At 38.7% G+C, this 21,945-nt stretch overlaps 1 protein-coding gene across 10 annotated transcripts in view; it reads left to right on the top strand.

The window, feature by feature from the left end:
• prmt3 (protein arginine methyltransferase 3) overlaps window positions 1-21,945 on the top strand; it is an 86,334-nt gene that overhangs the window by 28,682 nt on the left and 35,707 nt on the right. For all 10 annotated transcript variants that reach the window (XR_009786936.1, XM_061764691.1, XM_061764650.1 and 7 more), the window contains one exon: window positions 20,897-20,975. Coding sequence is in view for 9 of the 10 variants with exons in the window: in XM_061764691.1 (XP_061620675.1) it covers window positions 20,897-20,975 (79 nt within the window). In the remaining variant the exon portion in view is untranslated. The remainder of the gene's footprint in view (window positions 1-20,896; window positions 20,976-21,945) is intronic.

Raw genomic sequence — 21,945 nt, forward strand, 5'->3', positions numbered from 1 at the left:
TTAATTGAATACACTACAAAGACATATATTAATGTTCAAACTGAAAAACTTTATTGTTTTTAGCAAATAATCATTAGCTTAGAATTTTATGGCTGCAACACGTTCCAAAAAAGCTGGGACAGGGTCATGTTTACCACTGTGTTACATCACGTTTTCTTTTAACATTCAATAAATGTTTGGGAACTGAGGACACTAATTGTTGGGGTGGATTTGCAGGTGGAATTCTTTCCCATTCTTGCTTGATGTACAGCTTCAGCTGTTCAACAGTCCGGGGTCTCCGTTGTTGTAGTTTACGCTTCATAATGCACCACACATTTTCAATGGGAGACAGGTCTGGACTGCAGGCAGGCAAGTCTAGTACCCGCACTCTTTTACTATGAAGCCACGCTGTTGTGACACGTGCAGAATGTGGTTTGGCATTGTCTTGCTGAAATAAGCAGGGGCGTCCACGAAAAAGACGTTGCTTGGATGGCAGCATGTTTCTCCAAAACCTGTATGTACCTTTCAGCATTAATGGTGGGTTCACAGATGTGTAAGTTACCCATGCCATTGGCACTAACACAGCCCCATACCATCACAGATGCTGGCTTTTGAACTTTGCGTCCATAACAGTCTGGATAGTTCTTTTCCTCTTTGACCCGGAGGACACGACGTCCACAGTTTGAACATTAAATATCTTGTCTTTGTAGTGTATTCAATTAAATATAGTTTGAACATGATTTGCAAATCATTTTATTCTGTTTTTATTTATGTTTAACAGAATGTCCCAACTTCATTAGAATTGGGGTTGTATTTGTTGGAAATGTGACTTCTTAAGAATATTCTACAGCAGGGGGTGGGAAAACGTTTTGGCTCAGGGGCCAGATTGACTTTTAAAATTCGACAGGCGGGCCAAGCCAGGACCAGATGCTTACATATACAAAATAAACAAACAAACAAAAAAGGCATTGTAGTGTTAATACATAGATTTACTTTTAATGGGAACAGTGTTGTTTTGTTCATCACCTTTTTCAAAGTCTGGTATTAGTTTTGTTGTGGCAATTCTCAGAACACATATGAGGTGTTCATCACTCAGCTGGGATCTGTAGGATGTTTTGTTGGTGGTCATCACACTAAAGGTTTGTTCACACACGTGTAGAGCCAAACACCACTAGCATCCTCTGTGCCATCATCCGTATTTTTGAAAATTTGTCTGCGCTTAATGAAGCATAAAACTCATCCAGTTTGAGAGTTCAACTTCTCTTTTAAGGCAGTATCAAATTAGAAATCAATCAGTTTCATCTGCAGCTCCCGTGGCGCTGTTTCAGGGTCTTGTGTGACTGAATCTTGAATGACAGTTTGTCAGATAAAGGTGTTTTGCTGAGCCTGCAAGCTTGATTTTAACTGCTTAGCCATAGCCATCAGTTCCTGCGTTGATTGACTTTTAGTATAATCAGCATGCTTGGTAGAAAAGTGACAGCTGATGTTTGCAGCTCCGTTGTTACAGCCAACTTGATGATATTGATGTCTTCAAAACAGCTAGCCTTTATGATCCCCTTTCTCTTGGGAAAGAGGAAGCAGCCAAAAGTTGACCTGCCACAACGCTCCCCTCTTCTCGCGTGACTTTGAACAAAGCAAACGCTGTAGGGTAAACCTTTAGTTTGCATTTAAAATATATATTTTTTTAGACCAGTCCTGGAACCTTTCTGATACACCTCGTATATTCAAGTAAATGTATCTAGTGATTAATTTCGGGGGGGGGAGTGATCCACAACAGTAGGTATATAATCTGGTTATTTATTGGTAGAAAGCTTCTCATCGTTATACTGTATATAGGTACAGGAAGTCCTCGCTTTACGAACGTGTTCCATTCCTACGCTGGCGACGTAACCCGAATTTCCGTGTAAGTTGGAGTTTACGTCGAAATACTTCCGTTACGGGTATTGTCCCACGTGATTGTGACAGCAAGCTCAGTGTGTGTGGGCGTGTGCGTCGATGTGTGAATGAGACGGGACTGTGAAGGAGGAAGGAGTGCGCGCAGGTGCGAGTTTGTACAGTGGCAAGTGTAGTGACGGCGACCGGGGAAGAGTAGCGATTAGCGGAGTACCCATTGACGATGAATGTGCAGAGGAGCTAATAAACCCATTAAAGCAGCAAATCGGTGCTTCGTGCCTTTATTGTTGCCGCCACCCAGCTCAGCTGTACTACGAGAGATGGGAGTTAACCGCGAGGAGGACAATCTCCGCACTGGAGAGGGCGTCTCCCGACAACGGTTAGGTGACCGTAGCAGGAAAGGTTAACACTTCGTATAAATAAACTAAAATACATTAAAATAAAAAAATAAGATCCTGTACTTACCATTACTGCTGAGAGTGTGAAAAAAGGAGGGCGAAAAAGGCAAAGATACACAAACACAGACAAGGACTATGCACTAGCTAAGCAGAAACACTATGGTGCTGGGGACAAAATGGCGGACGAGGCACGGGTGTCGTAAAGTCGAAACGTCGTAGGTCGAATACGTCGTAACTCGAGGGCTTCCTGTATATGGTTTCACAAATAGATGTTATAAGGAATGATAGTTAGACATAACAGATAATTAGCATTCCAAAAACAGGGTTGTGTTGCTTTATAGAGTAGAATAGCATATGCTGCTGTGAAGTAATGTTACTACTTTTGTCAATGCAGTCAGTTATAAAGGGAATCATTCAATTAACTCTCAATGTCGTTAGTGTGCACAGGGGACGGTGTTAACAGGACTAATGGACAGAGGTATGTGATGAATGTGCTGTGTCAGTAGTGATGGTGATGGAGGAGGAGGCAGATGTCTGTCTGTCTTGGTCGCGTTTGAAAGACTGTTCTTAGTAGCACCACTGTCATTCCATAACTTGCGCGTTTGATCGCTCCTCTCTCGGCACATAGAAAAACAAACATTGAGAATCAGATTGGAGACCAGAGGGCTGGCGGAGATTATGAGGTCCCCAAAGACTAAATAAAGATCCACAACACGATCAATCACAGGTGATGGTCCTGCTCGCTTTATAGTGTTGCTTTAGGGTGGGATATACAAATACTGATACAGAACTAAATGTTTCGTTAATTTTTGCAGTAATTTACTTTTAAACATGTGGTGGAGAATGAAAGGATGTTCTAACAAGATAATGAACAACTGTCATCTCTCAAGTGGACCTTAGCATATATAAGGTATTAAGAGCAGAAGCTAAACATTCTGAATTATGTATAAGTGCAAGAGGCTTGCACACCAAGTGTAGCTAATACAATCCCAATTCCAATGAAGTTGGGACGTTGTGTTAAACATAAATAAAAACAGAATACAATTATTTGCAAATCATGTTCAACCTATATTTAATTGAGTACACTACAAAGACAATATATTTAATGTTCAAACTAAACAAACTTATTTTTAGAAAATAATCATTAACTTATAATTTTATGGCTGCAACACGTTCCAAAAAAGCTGGGACAGGTGGAAAAAAAAACTGAGAAAGTTGAGGAATGCTCATCCAACACCTGTTTGGAACATCCCACAGGTGAACAGGCTAATTGGGAACAGGTGGGTGCCATGATTGGGTATAAAAGGAGCTTCCCTGAATTGCTCAGTCATTCACCTCTTTGTGAACAGGTGCGTGAGAAAATAGTCGAACAGTTTAAGGACAATGTTCATCAACGTACAATTGGAAGGAATTTAGGGATTTCATCATCTACGGTCCATAATATCATCAAAAGGTTCAGAGAATCTAGAGAAATCACTGCATGTAAGCGGCAAGGCCGAAAACCAACATTGAATGCCCTTGACCTTTGTTCGATCCCTCAGGCGGCACTGCATCAAAAACCGACATCAATGTGTAAAGGATATCGCCACATGGGCTCAGGAACACTTCAGAAAACCAATGTCAGTAAATAGAGTTCGGTGCTAAATCCGTAAGTGCAACTTGAAACTCTACTATGCAAAGCAAAAGCCATTTATCAACAACACCCAGAAACGCCGCCGGCTTCTCTGGACTCGGCCAAGCTCATCGAAAATGGACTGATGCAAAGTTGAAAAGTGTTCTGTGTTCCGACGAGTCCACATTTGAAATTGTTTTTGGAAATTGTGGACGTCGTGTCCTCCGGGCCAAAGAGGAAAAGAACCATCCGGACTGTTATGGACGCAAAGTTCAAAAGCCAGCTTCTGTGTTTAGTATGGGGCTGTGTTATTGCCAATGGCATTGGTAACTTACATATCTGTGAAGGCCCCATTCACTAGTACTAGACTGGCCTGCCTGCAGTCTAGACCTTTCTCCCATTGAAAATGTGTGGCGCATTATGAAGCGTAAAATACGACAACGCAGACCCCGGACTGTTGAACAGCTGAAGCTGTACATCAAGCAAGAAAGGGAAATAATTCCACCTACAAAGCTTCAACATTTAGTGTCCTCAGTTCCCAAACGTTTATTGAATGTTGTTAAAAGAAAAGGTGATGTAACACAGTGGTAAACCTGACCCTGTCCCAGCTTTTTTGGAACGTGTTGCAGCCATAAAATTCTGAGTTAGATTATTTGCTAAAAACAATAAAGTTTATCAGTTTGAACATTAAATATCTTGTCTTTGTAGTGTAGTCAATTAAATATAGGTTGAACATGATTTGCAAATCATTGTATTCTGTTTTTGTTTATGTTTAACACAACGTCCAAACGTCATTGGAATTGGGGTTGTACAATTGTTTAATGAATTTGTATAAATGTTTTTGTAAGTAATTACAAAACCAGAGTTTTGTACTTGGTGTTTGTTTGGATGCATGGCTTTTTTCCGGAGAGTTCACCCTCTCCTGTCTTTGCTGTGAGCGGCAGTGGAGCCTGGCGGATACAGCCTATTGGGCATGACTGGCATATGACATTTTAAAAACTGTGCTTGGGGACAGAAATTATTGTGCCCAGCAATTTCTGGCAAGTGACAAGTGACTATTCACGTGTGACATTACCGGTAAAAATAATCTGTAGGGCTTGGGCGGACGCCTGTGCTCTACTGTGTATCATATTAGTTGGAAGGTTGACTGACCATGGTTTACCATGTAAAATGTTTCACCTAATATAGTGTATAATTTATTTATTAACGGGGTGAAATAAAAATTCTCAACGGAAAACAAAAATTGAAACTGAGGAGCCGAAAGCCGAAAACACAGAAATAAATTTCCAATCAATCAATCAAACTTTGTCAGGACTTTTCATACAAAAAATGCAACACAAAGAACTATACATTAATTCATGTCTAAAAATGAATCAAACATCCTAAATATTAATTCTAAAACTATGCCAATTATTAGTAAAATTGCATTTATTATTGGTTCATGGCTTCCAGAACAATGTCTGGATTTCCATATTTTTAAAATTATGTCAATTATTGCAGTATATTATGTAGGAATATATAATTTGGGATATTGTTCAATTTCACAAATAATCATTACGCTATAATTGTTAATAAATTATGGCTTCAATATTTGTTATTAAAAAATATTTATTGCATCAACCTTGGAATGGCGGATGCATTTCCAGCAAAATGTCTTTACTTGTATGATTTTTTTGTATTTCCTGTACCCACTATTGCTGCTGAAATGATGAAAACCTCCATTAACTTAGCTTATCTCAGGGGTGTCGCGGGCCACATTTACACTAATTAGATGTCAAGCGGGCCAGACCACAATATTTATGGCTTAAAAGTTCATAAATAACAGCTATTAAAAATTTTCCCCATTGTTTTGGTGCAAATAATTACAAGTACTTTCAGAACATATTCACATTTATTCATTATTATCTTGTTGCTAATTGCTTGTGAGCAATTTGAAATTTGTTTACATTTTTTTTTTTACACTCGCCTGACTGGTACAGGCAGCGTGGGTTCAGTTCCCACTCAGTGACGGTGTGAATGCGAGTGCAAATGGTTGTCCATGTTGCCCTGACTGACGACCAGTTCAGGGTGTAGTCCGCCTTTCCCCCGAAGTCAGCTGGAATAGGCTCCAGCATGCCCGCCGCGACCATAGTGAGGATAAGCGATTCAGGAAATGGATGGATGGATGAATCAGTGAGCGTGCACCATTCCGTTATGTATCCTTCGTAAATGTATCCATAAAAATTTAAGTTGTGTCAGTGGATGAAAAAAAAAAAAATCAAAATAACCAACCTCTTTTGAAGGAAGTTTTTGACTGAAATTTTGTAATATTCAATGTCTTAAAACATTTTTACAGGAGGGATTTATTTTCACATTCACACACCATTTATGTTAGTGTCTTGAAACTTGCCATTGTTTGGCCTTCGCAAGTGCATCAATGTCATTTGTGTTGTCAGTCCACCCTCCAGTGGACAAAATTAGCAACAAAAGTTACTTTTATTGAAAAATAGCAGTGACTGTGATCTCCATCCCCACGGGCCGGATTAGACCCCCTGACGGCCCTGTACTGGCCCGTGGGCCGTATGTTTGACACCCTGGTTTCTCTTATATATTTCAAATTATAGGTTAGTTTTCTCAAGTGACGTAGCGGGGGTGCCGTACGAATTCATTTTCAGTTTCCGGTCCCTGTTATGGCTATCTAGCATTGTATATTACAATATTTTCCTCTGTAAACGTACTAATTTGCCTGCTATTTTGCGCTTCACAGTTGGCTACAACGCGGTTCCAGCCAGACCTATGTGGCAAGTGTACTGTAACAAGTTTAGATATGAAAATATGACTAAATATGTTTTTGTCCCACGGTATACCCATGGGGCGGCACGGTGGCCCGACTGGTTAGAGCGTCAGCCTCACAGTTCTGAGGACCTGGGTTCAATCCCCGGCCCCGCCTGTGTGGATTTTGCATGTTCTCCCCGTGCCTGCGTGGGTTTTCTCCGGGCACTCCGGTTTCCTCCCACATCCCAAAAACATGCATTAATTGGAGACTCTAAATTTCCCGTAGGCATGACTGTGAGTGCGAATGGTTGTTTGTTTTACTATACCTGTAACTTAATTTGACAATACTGAATTTCCTAATAGGCAGAGATGAGGTTGCACTATTTTTTAAGTTGACACTAAATTTCCCGTAGGCATGACTGTGAGTGTGAATGGTTGTTTGTTTTACTATACCTGTAACTTAATTTGACAATATTGAATTTCCTAATAGGCAGAGATGAGGTTGCACTATTTTTTAAGTTGACACTAATGTGATGACAATAAAGTGAATGTCAACTAGTTGCTGATATAATTGATATTTCAGTATAGTACCATTATTTTTAAAAGTTACAGGAGGAGGGAAGACTCTGCAATAATATCACAGCGGCTGTGAGATGGTCGCGCATGGAGTCACAGATCAACAGGGACGGTGACTCGTGGAAAAAACCATCCGGTCTCTACGTACACCACACTCAGCCACTCTCTCATTTTCTCCTCATCCATCCAGCCCTTTTGATTGGCCTTAACGATGACTTCGGCTGAAAACTTTTCTTTAAGCAGCATCTTCCGCTTAAAAATCACCATAGGTGGCAGTTTCTGTCCATTACCATGGCAACCAAGCACAACAGTAAAAGCCGACTTCTCGTGCCCCGTTGTGCGTATCGCTACCGTGGTGGTCCCCTTCTTCTCTACAGTGTGGTTCACCGGGATGTCGAAAGTGAGCAAAAGTGAGCCTCGTCCATGTTGGTGATGTGGTTGGGCTGGATGTGTTTGTCTGCAATCTTTTTACTGGAGTAGGAGCGGAAGATGGCCAGCTTTTCCTTGTAATCCGCTGGAAGAGGCTGCGCCACAGTAGGCCTTGCCCGGATGGATAAATGGTGCCGTTTCATCAAACGAAAGCACCAAGACTGACTTCCTTGAAAATGTTCGATTTTAATTTCTTCTGCAAGCGTTATTGCACTCAGTCGAATGGTGACTGTAGAGACGCTTCTCCCGGCTGTTCTTTGGTCTTCCAACTCGGACCACCTCGCCTTGTTTCTGCGGAAACTCTGCTTCGTCTTCTTGACTTGGCAAAGCTCATTTTCCTGCTTCCACCACTTGCGAAGCATGGATTCGTTGATCTTGAATTCTCTCGCGGCTGCTCGATTACCATGTTCCTAACTCTAACTAATAACTTGCAGTTTAAACTGTGCTTCGTAAGCGTGTCTCTTCGTAGGTGCTATTTTCGGGACCAAACCGATGAACATACCGGAACTATATACCTACTGGCGTGTCTTTAGCGTCCTCTGTCACGCGCACCATTCCCCCTTTACGTCCGCATGCTATCCTCAGTCACGTCCGTCTTCCTCTATATAAGCAGCGTGTCGGCAGAAAATGCTCCCAGTCAGCCAAGCGGAATGCTCATTAAAGTCACACAACAACATTTACAGATTTTGAAACTCGGTGCACACATAAGGCGCCCCGTCCATTTTGGAGAAAATGTAAGACTTTTAAGTGCGCCTTATGGTCGTGAAAATACGGTACTTCGTGGTTTAATTTCACATTTGATGGGTAGGCAGGCACTTCAGAAACCCAACTATTTCTTTACAAAGTTTCCATAATATGTCCCGTTGATTATGAAATGGAATGATAGTAATCTACAGGGATTAGTTGTACTTTCTAGATTAAAAATTAAAATGCACAAATTTAAACATGTCAGAATTCATCAAGCGGATGTGTGTGTGTTTGTCAGTAGTTAATTAATAGCCCCCCTTCTTTAGCCTCATTATCAGCACTGAGACCATTACCTGCCTCAGAAAACGATGGGAGTAATCAATCATCCTCTACTTTTGTCTAGCTCACTGTCAATCACTCATGTCACATACACACTTTACAGGTTTTTCAGGTGAGTCGATGTAAAATGTTGATTTATCGGTTGCAACTTCTAACACTTCAGATAGTGTTTATAGCTGCCTGTGTACGAGGTGTGTCAAAGGTTCTAAGATTCTTAATCACAATAGATATATTTCAAACCCAAACTATGGGTTTTCTTCTTTAATTATGACCAGACGATCAACCAGCCTGTCTACAAATGGATCCTGTGGCGTTTGCTTTGTTTAGTGAGTGAGAGGAAGTGAGAGTTGTGGCAGGACAATTTATGGCTGCTTCACCATGACAACTCGCCTGCTCTCAATGCTCTGAGCATCCGAAAGTTCCTGGCCTGAGAAGAACATCACCGTGGCTCTGTGATTTTTATTTATTTATTTTTGATCTTTAAGAAACTTGCTGACAGACCTCATTTTACTATTATTTGGTTTTAGTTGGTGATGCAGGCTTGAGGGGTATCAGAATGTTGTTGTCTGTTCCGAGTGTCAGGACTGACTGGTTCTCTGCTACTGGAATAGCCTTCAAAATAGCCTTGCCTGTTTTTTAAAACCCTCATTTGCGCCTCTTTAACTGATTCCCTTGAAATGTGTCGTTGACTGTACATGCATTTCATGCTATCTTGGCCAGGTCTCTCTCGTGAAACATAACTCCGATCTCAATTAAACCACCTGAGTTAAATAAATAAAAAATGGAATGACATAATTAGGATAATTAAAAAAGTAACTTTATTCCACTACAGTTACAGGGGAAAAAAACTCAACCAGATTACAGGTACATTTAGTAAAATTATGATTGTTTCGTCGGATTTAAATTTTGTCTTTTTAGACCACGAGAACCACGCCAAGCATGGTGGCCATGTGGCTAATAACATGTATGGACTCAGGATCGTGCCATAATAAAACAGAAGGGGACAGACTCTCCACTGCCAGTGAGACAGCATACTGTGTTGTGGTGTAGTATACCTATGAGTGACACCTGAAAGCAAAGCACCATCTGGCTCTGGGACAGCGTCATGGGGAGATCATTCGCAGAAAATTTCCGTCCAAATGAGTTGCTGTTGTGAATCTGTTTCATGCCAAACTTTATATATTTTCTAATCTATGTGTAAATCTACTTATATAAGTAACTGACAGTGAGCTCAAGATAAAAAAGACAATTAAAAATGAGAAAAAACAGTGTTGATAATTTACATATGGTCATGTCTGAAAAGAGCCAAACCTCCCATCCTAAGAAAACATATTTTTGGCTAAGTGGTTCAATTAAACATAAGAGAGAGAGAGAGAAAAAACAGACCACTGTATACAATTATACTGTATATTTTATAGAGATTTAGTTCATTTTGTCTTTATTTGGTATTGGACTAATCCAGAAGTAATAGAAAGATACGGAGTGACAGTTTGTACTTTTTGGTACTTGGATTACATTACTGATAACATTTTTTTATCAGGTAACTAGTAACTATCAGAATGTTTTTTAAGTAACCCTCCCAACCCTGTGGGGATTCATAAATCCAAATCATCCAGTCGGTACATTGGGCCTACTCAGACCTGCTGCAGGAACGACCTCCTTTTTGTTGTGTGAAAAGTTGACCCTTACTAAACCCTTACTACTAATGGTGCATCTGTAAGATAACTGGCCTCCTCGTTAACTAAAAAGTATGAATTTGTGAACAAGGACTATGTAAGTACTTTTATTGTACAATTATACTGTCCTATTTGCATTTTACTAAATCAAAGACAATGTTTTAAGGTATTCATACTGTTTTGGCATAAACATTTAATTGAAATGTCTTAATGTCAATTTCCCTGAACTGGCATACAGTACTTTTCATGTGTTCTACTGTCTAACATAATATAATTAATTTCATAATACAGTACTACTTTGACTTCCTCACAGCTATACTGGAAATGTCTGTCTTGTGTGTTTCTCATTTACTTGGATTAAAACGGAAATTAGGTTTCTATTGGAAGCTGCTCAGTGTTTCAGTCACACAGAATCTATTACAGTGATGTGTATGATATGTTTATGGTAATTCGGTGTCATCTGACGACAGACTTATAAAAGAGCTTGCCTGACATGGAGGTGCTGCCCTCTGTATTCAGTGAAGCAAGCAGGCCCTCCCATATACACTTCCAAACACACAGATTCATGCATAAAGGCCTTCTCCTTTATTTTGCTCTGGCACTCCTGGGACTCGGAGAAATAATGATCTGTAGTAATTGAGGCAGACGTGTTTTGAATGCAGAAGGAGATTGGAGTGCACCTGCTGATGCGGATTGTCTATTGAATCATAGTAGCTAAAACCAAGATTATCCAAAGGTCACAACCATATCACAAAAATAATGGCAGTGTCCTGTGCTGTATTGCATCATTTTGCTAAATCACAACATGGCCAGGCGCGGTGACCGACTGGTTAGCACATCTGCCTCACAGTTCTGTGGACTGGGGTTCAAATCCCAGCCCCGCCTCGAGTTTGCATGTTCTCCCCGTTCCTGCGTAGGTTTTCTCCGGGTACTCCGGTTTCTTCCCACATCCCAAAAACATGCATGGTTGGTAGATTGTACACTCTAAATTACCCGTAGGTGTGAATGTGAGTGCGAATGGTTGTTTGTTTATATGTGCCCTGCGATTGGCTGGCAACCAGTTCAGGGTGTACCCTGCCTCTCGCCCGAAGATAGCTGAGATAGGCTCCAGCACGCCCGCGACCCTAGTGAGGATAAGTGGTAAAGAAAATGGATGGATGGATGGATGGACAACAGGGCCAGTGTAATTAGTATTTTTAATAATTACCTTCCCTATTCCAAAACAGATTTTGAACGTTTCCTGGTTGTTTGTTGTTTTTGGCCTTGTACATTAGTTGTGCTGTTTGATTTGTTACATATCTGTGAATTTTAATAGATAAGATTTTTAAAAACAGTGAACTAGTGGGTTTTGGGTATCCTACCTTCTGAACAGTCCTAATGGCTCTTTTTGGGAGTGTCAATAATGACTGTAATGAGTTTCCCCAAACCTCAACACAATATTGTAAATGTGGTAGTACTAGGGAACAGTAGAGGTTTATGGTCGAGTCTGTCTTTGGCGTTGTTAACGATGGCAATGTTTTTTGCTGCTTTAGATTTTACCTTTATGTGGCTTGTACCTAATTTTCTTATTAATTATGACCCATTTCAATTTAATAGCCTGCACCCTTTCAATTTTAACCCCTTTTGTATTTATACAGTAGGAGGAAAAAGTATGTGAACCCTTTGGAATCTCTCAAATTTTTGCATAAATGGGTCATAAAATGTAGTCTGATCTTCATTTCAATCACAAGAATAAACAAAGCCTGCGTAATCTAATACCACACAATGAATTGTTTTTATATTTTTATTGAAAATAATGTAAACATTTACAGGACAGGGAGGAAAAGTACCGTAATTTCTTGTGTATAGTGCGCACCCCCAAAGTTGACCTCAAAATTCTGGAAAACCCTTCAACCTATGTATAATACATTTTTACAATGCATGATTTTGCTTCTACCCATATGATCAAAACATGAAGTGTTATCTGTATTTTGTTAGTTGTTTCAAATAATTATTCTGAAGTTAAGCACTTTATTTGAATACATAATTATTTTTATTTACTTGCTCTACTTTTGAAATTCACAGCCCTACTTTTGTTTAGTAAATGTGAAAACACACAGTTATGCTCATATGTTTGAGTACTCAAGCAGAATTTGTCAGATGTGTACAATTCTTTAAAGAAGACATGAACGACCAGGCGAAACACATTGTCGTAGTTACGAAACTGGTTAGTAGTTTATGAAATTGTTTCTCTCCCACTTTTGTACAACGGAATTACTTGGGCTATTTTCATTTGGTTCGGTATTGTACCAGTCTGGAATGATAAATTACTGATGTGCGTTAATGGTTTGGATATCCCCTCAATTACCTGTTTAACTAGTGGTGTTCCTATATTGTTATAAACATTAGATGTTTTCCTTTTGCATTTGTGAATCCCTTAGTGTTTATTTCCCCTGCACATCCTTTAGGAAGATTGAGGGTGGATTTCTCTCCCTCAATCTATGCATATCTTCAACATATGGGTTGTGAGGCTGCATCTGGAATAGTTTTTATCAGATCAGCGCCTACATTTACAAAGAAATGCTTAAAGTTGTTTGCCATCACCTCCATTGTATAATTTTCAATGTTATTATACAAAAATATTAGGTACACTATTGTTTAGTGTCAGCTCTAAAAGTGTCATTTTATATTCTCCAAATTTCTTTAATGTATTTATTTTCTAGTCTTATAGGAGTCTTTCTTACTGTTCCTTATAATGTTAGTTGCCTTGTTTTTGTATTTTGTTTATATTCATCTTCTGCATCTTTGGTTCTGTTGTATAAAATCCCTTTATAATGTATTTTTCCTCTTACAGGCATTTTGTAAGCCTTTAAGGCAACGGACGGAAACCTTCTAACTCCAAAACCAACACTTTTCAGTAAATTAAAAAAAAAAAAAAGTTGAGCTATCAGCATTGCAACGTCAAAGAGAGCAAGCCATTTTCAAAACTTCATATTGGTAAATAATTTGTAAAACTAACATACCCATGTGAGGATTGACCATTAATATCGATTTGTGGGAAAAATATTAAATTGGCCAAATATGGACAAAGGTTTCGGCCTGACATCAATGATGTTTTTTTTTTTTTTTAATATTTCTCTAAATTAAAATGTTTATGTTTTCTAATAATATGTTTAAATGTTTTATTGCATTAACAGAAATCAACACATTTAGGTTTGTTCCGGGTCCTGGTCTCTTTTTAGTTTCAGGTCTTCTCTTGGTAGGGTTGTAGTCTTGAAGAATTCAACACTTCTTTCAGAATTACCTAAAATGAAAGTCAGGATGTCATTTTTTTGGGGTGTCTAGATTACAAGAATGTTTTCGACTGGTCTAGGGAAACATTCTTAGCCAAAGATATGTTCTCCCGGCTTTGGTACACAACAAATCATAGTATTGTAGCAAAAGTTAATTAAGAGCAAGGAAAGTTAATTTAAAGCAAAGAAAAACATATTTCTCTTTAACAGAGGGCGAATTGATTTTATTTTTGTAACCACATCATTGCCACATTTTCGTAACCTTTTTGTAGACCTAGAATACACAATAATGGCATTCATTAAATTAATTCAATTGTTATGAGCGGAAATTTTAGAATTGAGCCAAAGAGAACATACAGTAAATCCAATATGTTTGAGCAAAACGCATATGATTTCCAGTAAGGTATCATTCATGTTATTGCATTCCAGCAAGAAGCGCTCATCACCCCTCTCAAGATATTACTGCAACCTCTGATGTTCCTCTTCCTCTCTCTTGTGTATGAGAACGATTGAAACCCCCAAGGGAAAACTGTAGCGCACATAGCACACACATTGTTTTCCAAAGTTGTGATTCACTGTGTTTCTCTGCCCTCAAATTGAATTGGTAGTCCTCCACTCCATCATGCCGCATGACAATCACACTGGTAGTTTGTGCTGCCTCAAACAGGTCATTGACCTACCTTGGTTGAAAACAGTTATCTGTTGAGAGTTTTAAAAGAATACTGTAGAAAGGTATAAGACTTGTGTCAAGGTGAGTGTGTGGAAAACCAATCAAAATAAATGTCACAAAGCTGAAAAAGAGCGTTTGCTATTTTTATTTTTGTTGGTGGAAACTCAGACGTGCTTGAACACTGTGTGAAGCCACAGGGAGATCTGTTTTATATGCTAATTTTGGTAATGTCTATAAGCTGTTTCAGCCCATTCTCATTAGGGTTTTCATTAGTCTCATGTAAATGCAAAGTGGCTATACTGCAGTGTGTTGCCTGTGCAACCCTGGCTCTCTGAACTTAGCTCTCTCCTCACACGTCATCTTATACTGTAGTCCAGCAGCTCTTTAATGCTTTAACTGCTTTCACACTGCCTGTGAAAGATGCTACTTTTGCTCTTCTGATTGTTGCTTTTCTATATAACCAGCACTGACCTAGTAGTGTTCCAAAACAGTATCAGAGCTGTAATAGGTGGGTTGCTGCCCATCTCCCATCATGTTGTTTTGAAAGAATTTGTCCAAAGCACCAGATGCTGTCATTATCACACATCTAAAAATCTAATTGCAGGATCCCAATGTACTGTGTGAAAGTGAAAAAATTAGCATCACTATCCCAATTGCTGTGTTCTACAGAATGTGAAAAGCAGATACAGTAAATGCCAGCTCTTCTGCTAAGTGCTAAGGGTAGATGCATCCATTTTGCGGGAGCTCTGCAGGAGTCTAATGATTTGTTAAGACGGTATGGAGCATTGAAAGGTTTGAAGTCTTTCTTATATCCTAGAGCAGTGGTTGGCAATTCATTTTCCAAAGTGTACTTATGAGCAACTGGAACGGTTTTCGAAGGCCATGTCAATATGCTAACCTCAATTGTGTTCCATATTTATTATTAATTAGTAATTATAATTGTAAATTTCTATAAACCAATAAATTTGAATGTTTTAATGATCTGCTGCTTGTGCAGGCATTGTATATGTTGCTATACTAAGGAAATAATTTTTTTAAAATTATAAGCAGTCATTAGTATTACATAAACATGTGTTAACATGATCAGTACTTAATTAACATTCACAAAAACACGTCTACTATTTGCATCAATTTCTCTATATTATATTATTATTTCTATATGTGTGCTGACATTTTCAGCACCAACAGCTAATTGTAAAAAGTGATCTAAGTTGGGACCCCCAAATCATTGTGGCAAATCGCTCTATTTCCTCTACCATGCAGGAAATAATATTGTTGCTAACATGAGTCATTGTTATATATGTTATATTTTCTTTCATTTTTCTACTGAAAATAAATAGTAAATATTCCCAGGACAGGGAAGAAAAAGTGGCTAGGCTGCAGATTCAAGCGCTAATCAGAGTCAGGTGTGAACCAACCTGGAGTCCAATCAATGAGACAAGGTCGGAAGTGTGGCTTAGAGCTCCTCTGGCAACTCGAATTAATCTAATTTTAATCGTGATCACGATTTTGGCTTCCACAATTAAATGAGCCTCCTCATCAGTGATTTTTACATTGACAATGTGGGCACTGCTGCATATGGAGTGCTTCATATGCAACACCATCCGCAACTTAGTTAGCCAGCCACGAGGGGGCGAACACATGGTTAAGGTTTCCTTAAGCAATGCACTGCAAGGTCAACTTCAAAATAAAATCCTAAAATATCATTGATTTCCAATACATGATTATATGAAGATTTTATTCTGAAGTAGGTCTTTGCAGTAGCTGGCAAAGAGGCGGTGTGTTACGGTATGACATAGTATTAACATCGTTGTAGCGGCTGCCTTGACTTCAACTTTTCGGCTGGCCTGGCCGCAGTGAAATGCTGTGAGTCAATAGAAAGGCAAATCACAGCTGTTGAGTTCTTTGCAGTTTGCGACCGTGCACATTTGATCAAAGGTCAAACAGAACAATGGAGACCTGGACAATTCAATATATTGACGGGGATATTTATCAAATCAAAATACTTGTGATTACTTTGGCCGTAATCATGCAGCCCTAGCCTGATGTTTACCATGTCTCATTCAGAAGAGCTCTCAGAAGACCTATGATTAAGAATTCTTGATTTGTATAAAGCTGGAAAAGGTGACACAAGTATCTCTAAAAGTCTTGATGTTCATCAGTCTGCGTTTAGACAAATTATCCATAAATGGAGAAAGTTCAGCACTGTTGCTTTTCATCCAAGGAGTGGCCGTCCTGTAAAGATGATTGCAAGAGCACAGCGCAGAATGCTCAATGAGGTGTCAGCTGGAGACTGACAGAAATCACTGGCATATGTCAACATCTCTGTTGACAAAACTACCATATGTAAAACATTAAACAAGAATGGAGTTCACAGGAGAACTCCAAGGAGGAAGCCATTGCTGTCTAAAAAAATAACATTTGCTGCACGTTGGAAGTTTGCTAAAGAGCACTTGGATGTTCCACAGCACTTGTGGCAAAATGTTCTGTGGACAGATAAAACCAAAGTTGAATTGTTTGGGAGGAACACACAACACCATGCGTGGAGCTAGGTTTTTAGAGTAAACAAAAACAAATGAAAACGAAATATGAAAAAACTTTTCCGTAAATGAAATAAAAACAAGTGTTTTAAAAAAAAAGAAACGTTAACTAAAACGACATTTTACGTTTGCAAAACTAACTATAATTATAGTGAAAATATCCGATGAAAATCCTTTGTTTTCGTCTTTGTCAAATTATTTCATACTGTACATGAGCATTTGTTTCATTCTACCTAACAGTCACAAATCTGAAAGTCCACTTGATAAATTTGCAATTTAGCAACAAGGGAAGGAAAACATGCAAATAAGAACTTGATTTTTTTTTTAAGTTATAACATATTTTTAAAACGGCTATACTACTGCATGTGTCTCATTAATGGTTTTACGCACTTTGTGATGCATCTAATCTAACCTTAAAAGCAGTAATATACACTGCACTTCAAATTCTGTGGTCTATTATACAGTACCTGTATTTGATTTGTGGATGGTTTTTCATCTGTTAGCGATTGAATTAAAAAAATTAAATAGTTTTTATTACACAATGCTTATTGTGATCTTTTTTTTATCCGACACTTGACAAATACCCCCCCCCAAAAAAAACCTAAAACGTAAAAATACTAAAACTAAGAAAAACTTTTAAAAAATAAATAAAAACTAACAAATCTGCTCTAAAATCTAATTAAAACTAGCTCAATTTAAAAAAGAAATGCCCATCCATCCATTTTCAGTACCGCTTATCCTCATTAGGGTCACGGGCGTGCTGGAGCCTGTTCCAGCTATCTTCGGGCGAGAGGCAGGGTACACCCGAACTGGTCGCTGGTCAATTGCAGGGCACATCTAAACAAACAACCATTCACACTCACATTCACACCTACGCGCAATTTAGAGTCTTCAATTTTGAAAAAGAAATGTCACAACAAAATGAAAAAAAATTGGCTATAATGGAAAATCCCAAACTATTATAACGCTGGTGTGGAGGAAAAATGGCATAACACACCAACATCAAAACCTTATCCCAACTGTGAAGCATGGTGGCGGGAGCATCATGATATGGGCGTGATTTGCCAACTCGGAGACTGGACAGTTTGCTGTCATCAATGGAATAATGTATTCACAAATTAATCAAGATACTTTGCAGATGAACTTGAGGCCATCTGACCAACAGTTGAAGCTCAAAAGAGGGTGGGTGTTCCAACAGGACAATGATACAAAACAGAAGCAAATCAACAACAGAATGGTTGCATTGGCCAAATCAAAGTCCTGATCTCAACCCAATTGAGATGCTGTGTCATAACCTCGAGAGCTATTCACACCAGACATTCCAGTATTTTTGCTGAGGTGCAACAGTTTTGTAAAGAGGAATGGTCCAAAATTCATCCTGATCATTTTGCAAGTCTGATCTGCAGCTCCAGGAAACATTTGGTTGTGGTTATTGCTGCTTACTAAATTCAAGGGTTCACTTGTTTTTCCCTTTTCCATGTCATACGAAAAAAAAAATGTAAATATGAAAAAATATAATGGTGTGGTATTTGTTTAACGTACAGTAAGTAGGCTCTGTTTACTCTTGTGATTTAGATGAATGTCAGACTACATTGTATGACCAATTTATGCAGAAATTTAAGAAATTCCAAAGGGATCACTACTTACTTTTTTCTCCCACTGTACATACCGAGCATGTGATGCAATGTCAGAAAGCTTCCCCCCACCTCCTGATAGAACATCATATGTGAAACATACCTAAAGTACAAAGCACTCCACAATAAAGTGGCTGTGATACTAATTTAGATATTTTCATTTATAAAATTGTTGGGTGTAGACCATTGTGAAGGTAGTGGGGGCAGTAATCCTGGACCATCATTGACCATAAAGGGTGTGACTGTGCTCGCGAGCCTCTCTCTCATATCCCTTTTCCTTCAAGTGAAGCAGTGTCCCGTGAAATTGGCACTAAATTATGAGACCGGTGTATGCTTGGTGAGGGTTTCAAAAACGGTATAGCGTTAAGGTCATTGAGTGGACCATAGTCAGTAACAATGAGTGTATCTGACTTTAGAAAGCGACCAATCCAGCATCGACAAACAAGAAATGGATCCCTTTTCTAACATTCCGGTTGGTTTGGGTTTATCTGCTTCATCACTGTCACATTTATCAGCTCTGGACCTTGACGCTGATGGTGGTGATTTTGGGGTCAAAGTTATAAATCATTTTGCTTCCCTTGTTTGTTCCTCACTTTCTTTTATCCTTTCAATGAAAGGCTGTCTTAATTTAAATAATAAGGCTCTGATCTTGTCCCCAACCTACATTACTTAATGCTAAGCTTTCACTCTGTCTCCACTTTCTTTATCACATACTAAAAGCATTGTCGTCACACTCATATACTTGCTCTGTCCAGTTTAATTTTGCCATACTGACCCTCACCTCACCTTGTTCATTTGTACCCTCATCAAAGAAAAACATTCCAATACTGATCCAATATAATTCTCAGTATAATCAATGTTTCACTAAAATCAAATCAGAAAAAAAGTCTATTTAAATGTTTCATCAAGTTAACCATTATATTCTTCCTAATGGGTTTATCTACCAACATAAATAAATATGAGGCGGCATGGTGACCGACTGGTTAGCAAATCCGCCTCACAGTTCGGATGACCCGGGTTCAAATCCGACCTCGCGTGTGTGGAATTCGCACATTCTCCCCGTGCCTGCGTGGGTTTTCTGCAGGTTCTCCGGTTTCCTCCCAGATCCCAAAAACATGCATGGTAGGTTAATTGAGGACTCTAAATGGATGTGAGTGCGCATGGTTGTTTGTTTATATGTGCCCTGCGATTGTTTGGCAACCGGTTCAGGGTGTACCCCGCCTCCTGCCCGCTGTTACAAGTCCTGGAGACATGACATGTTGTACTTTCAAGATTGGTTCAATGATTTAAAAGACTAGTGTACCCAACACTCCCTCTCCATTTGGCTAAGCACCTCAAATATTGAACTCGCACGTAATGTAGTGCATTGGTTTGTATGGCAGATTGGCTGCTAGTTAGAGGGCTAACAGCTAGAAAAGGACATTTGTCAGCAGAAATCGACATGATATAGAGAAAATGCAATTTCAGCATAAATTAAATAATACCACGCTTAATGTGCTATCTGCTGGAGCAGAACAGTAAGTCCTCTCAGGGTTAAATTTGGATGTTTTGTTGCAGACCGTGTAGTGATGTTACGACTTTCATATAGTAAATTCAGGTTTTCTTTGCTACTAATTAAAATTAAAATTCATTGAATTATCCAGTAGCTACATGGCTATATTTCATCATACATATATTACAGGTATGTGCCGATCCATTGATACCAGTTTATATCAAAATGGTTTAAGCCTTTTTTATACTATGTACAAAATGTTTGAGCCTTGGCTACAAACCCCAACTCTAATGACGTTGCGAAGTTGTGTAAAACGTAAATAAAAACAGAATGCATTCATTCATTCATCTTCCGTTCCGCTTATCCTTACTAGGGTGCTTACATGCAGAGATTTCTCCAGATTCTCAATGTTATGGACTGTAGATGATAAAGTCCCTAAATTCCTTGCAATTGTATGTTGAGAAAAGTTTTTCTTTAACTGTTTGCTCACACAGTTCACAAAGTGGTGAACCTTGCCCCATTCCTGCTTTTGAACAACTGAGCCTTTCGGGGATTCTCCTTTTATACACATTCATGACACTCACCTGTTTCCAATTAACCTGTTCATCTGTGGAATGGTCCAATCAGGTGTTTTTTTTAAATATTCAACATTCTCAGTCTTTTGTTGCCTCTGTCCCAGCTTTTTTCGAACGTGTTAAAGGTGTCAAATTCAAAATGAATGTTTTTAAAAAAAATAAAATAACGTTCATCAGTTTGAACATTAAATATCTTGTCTTTTTAGTTTTAAATTTAATATAGGTTGAAAAGGGTTTGCAAAACATATTCAGAATTATATTCTGTTTTTTATTTACCTTTTACACAATGTCCCAACTTAATTGGAATTGGGGATTGTACGTATAACAGAATGTGTAATGGATTTAATTCCTGCCATTTTGTCTTTTGCAGGGTTACTTTTTGCTGTTTGAGTCCATGTTGGACTCCGTCTTGGTGGCCAGAGACCTCTATTTGGATGAAGATGGTTCAGGTAGTAGCCCTTATATGCTGTCTGGAACAAAGTTTCCTGAGACATTTCTTGAAGTTTCCTGAGGTATTGTTTATAATGAGTTTAAATATGTAAGGCTGAAAGAAAACACACTAACCTCCCCCCACATTTTGCAAAATTTCCACAGCACTGAAGTTGCCATAGTAGGTATTATAGATTATATTAATGTCTGTAAGAAAATGCACTTGTGCCTGACTTGTACACAATAATGAGCCAGCCCACTAATCAGGGTAAGACGAATAGGAGTTGCACCAAACTGAAGGGGAACAATTCAGTCCTCTGGGAATCCATGATAACTGCCATCAGTATGTCCAATCATGGCTATTCAATTATTTCTCCTGTGAAAGGAAGAGAAACACGCTCACAGTCCAGCGTTGGTGATTTGGGTCTCTGCCAGCATTTTAATTTAAGTTTGGGCTTTACAGTAACAAGAATATTACATCAGGATAAACTGTAGAATCTAATGTGTTTTTGTTTTATAACTAACAAAGTTGAATGTCCAAATTGGCATGGGCAATAATTTGGTTTGTTTAATTACAGAAAAGGGTAGTGTTTCCCAAGAAATTTGTAATCGTAGTTTTGTATTTTTGATTTCCAGGCAAGATCAAAGAAAATGTCAGACTGCTCCTATAACCTGACACACCGATAATACAAATACCCAAGAGTTTAAATCTTAGTTTAATAAAAGCGATTTTAGTCTTTCAAATATCTGTTTGTGGTTTTCTCAGTGGAGCCAGCTTTTTCATGTACAGTAAGCTTAATTTTCTCCTGCGAAAGGAAGAGAAACATGTTCTTCATACTTAGTAGTGCTGCTCCCTCACTCTTTGTCATGAGCCGCTTGAAGCAATCTGCACAACACAAGACAACACTTTTGTGATCGGAAAAAAAAAATATATATATATTATTTTATAGCTTTTTTTACCTTTAACGTGACCTATAACCCGTACTCAAT

This window comes from Phyllopteryx taeniolatus, chromosome 2 (assembly GCF_024500385.1).
Source record: "Phyllopteryx taeniolatus isolate TA_2022b chromosome 2, UOR_Ptae_1.2, whole genome shotgun sequence".
Lineage (NCBI taxonomy): Eukaryota > Metazoa > Chordata > Actinopteri > Syngnathiformes > Syngnathidae > Phyllopteryx > Phyllopteryx taeniolatus.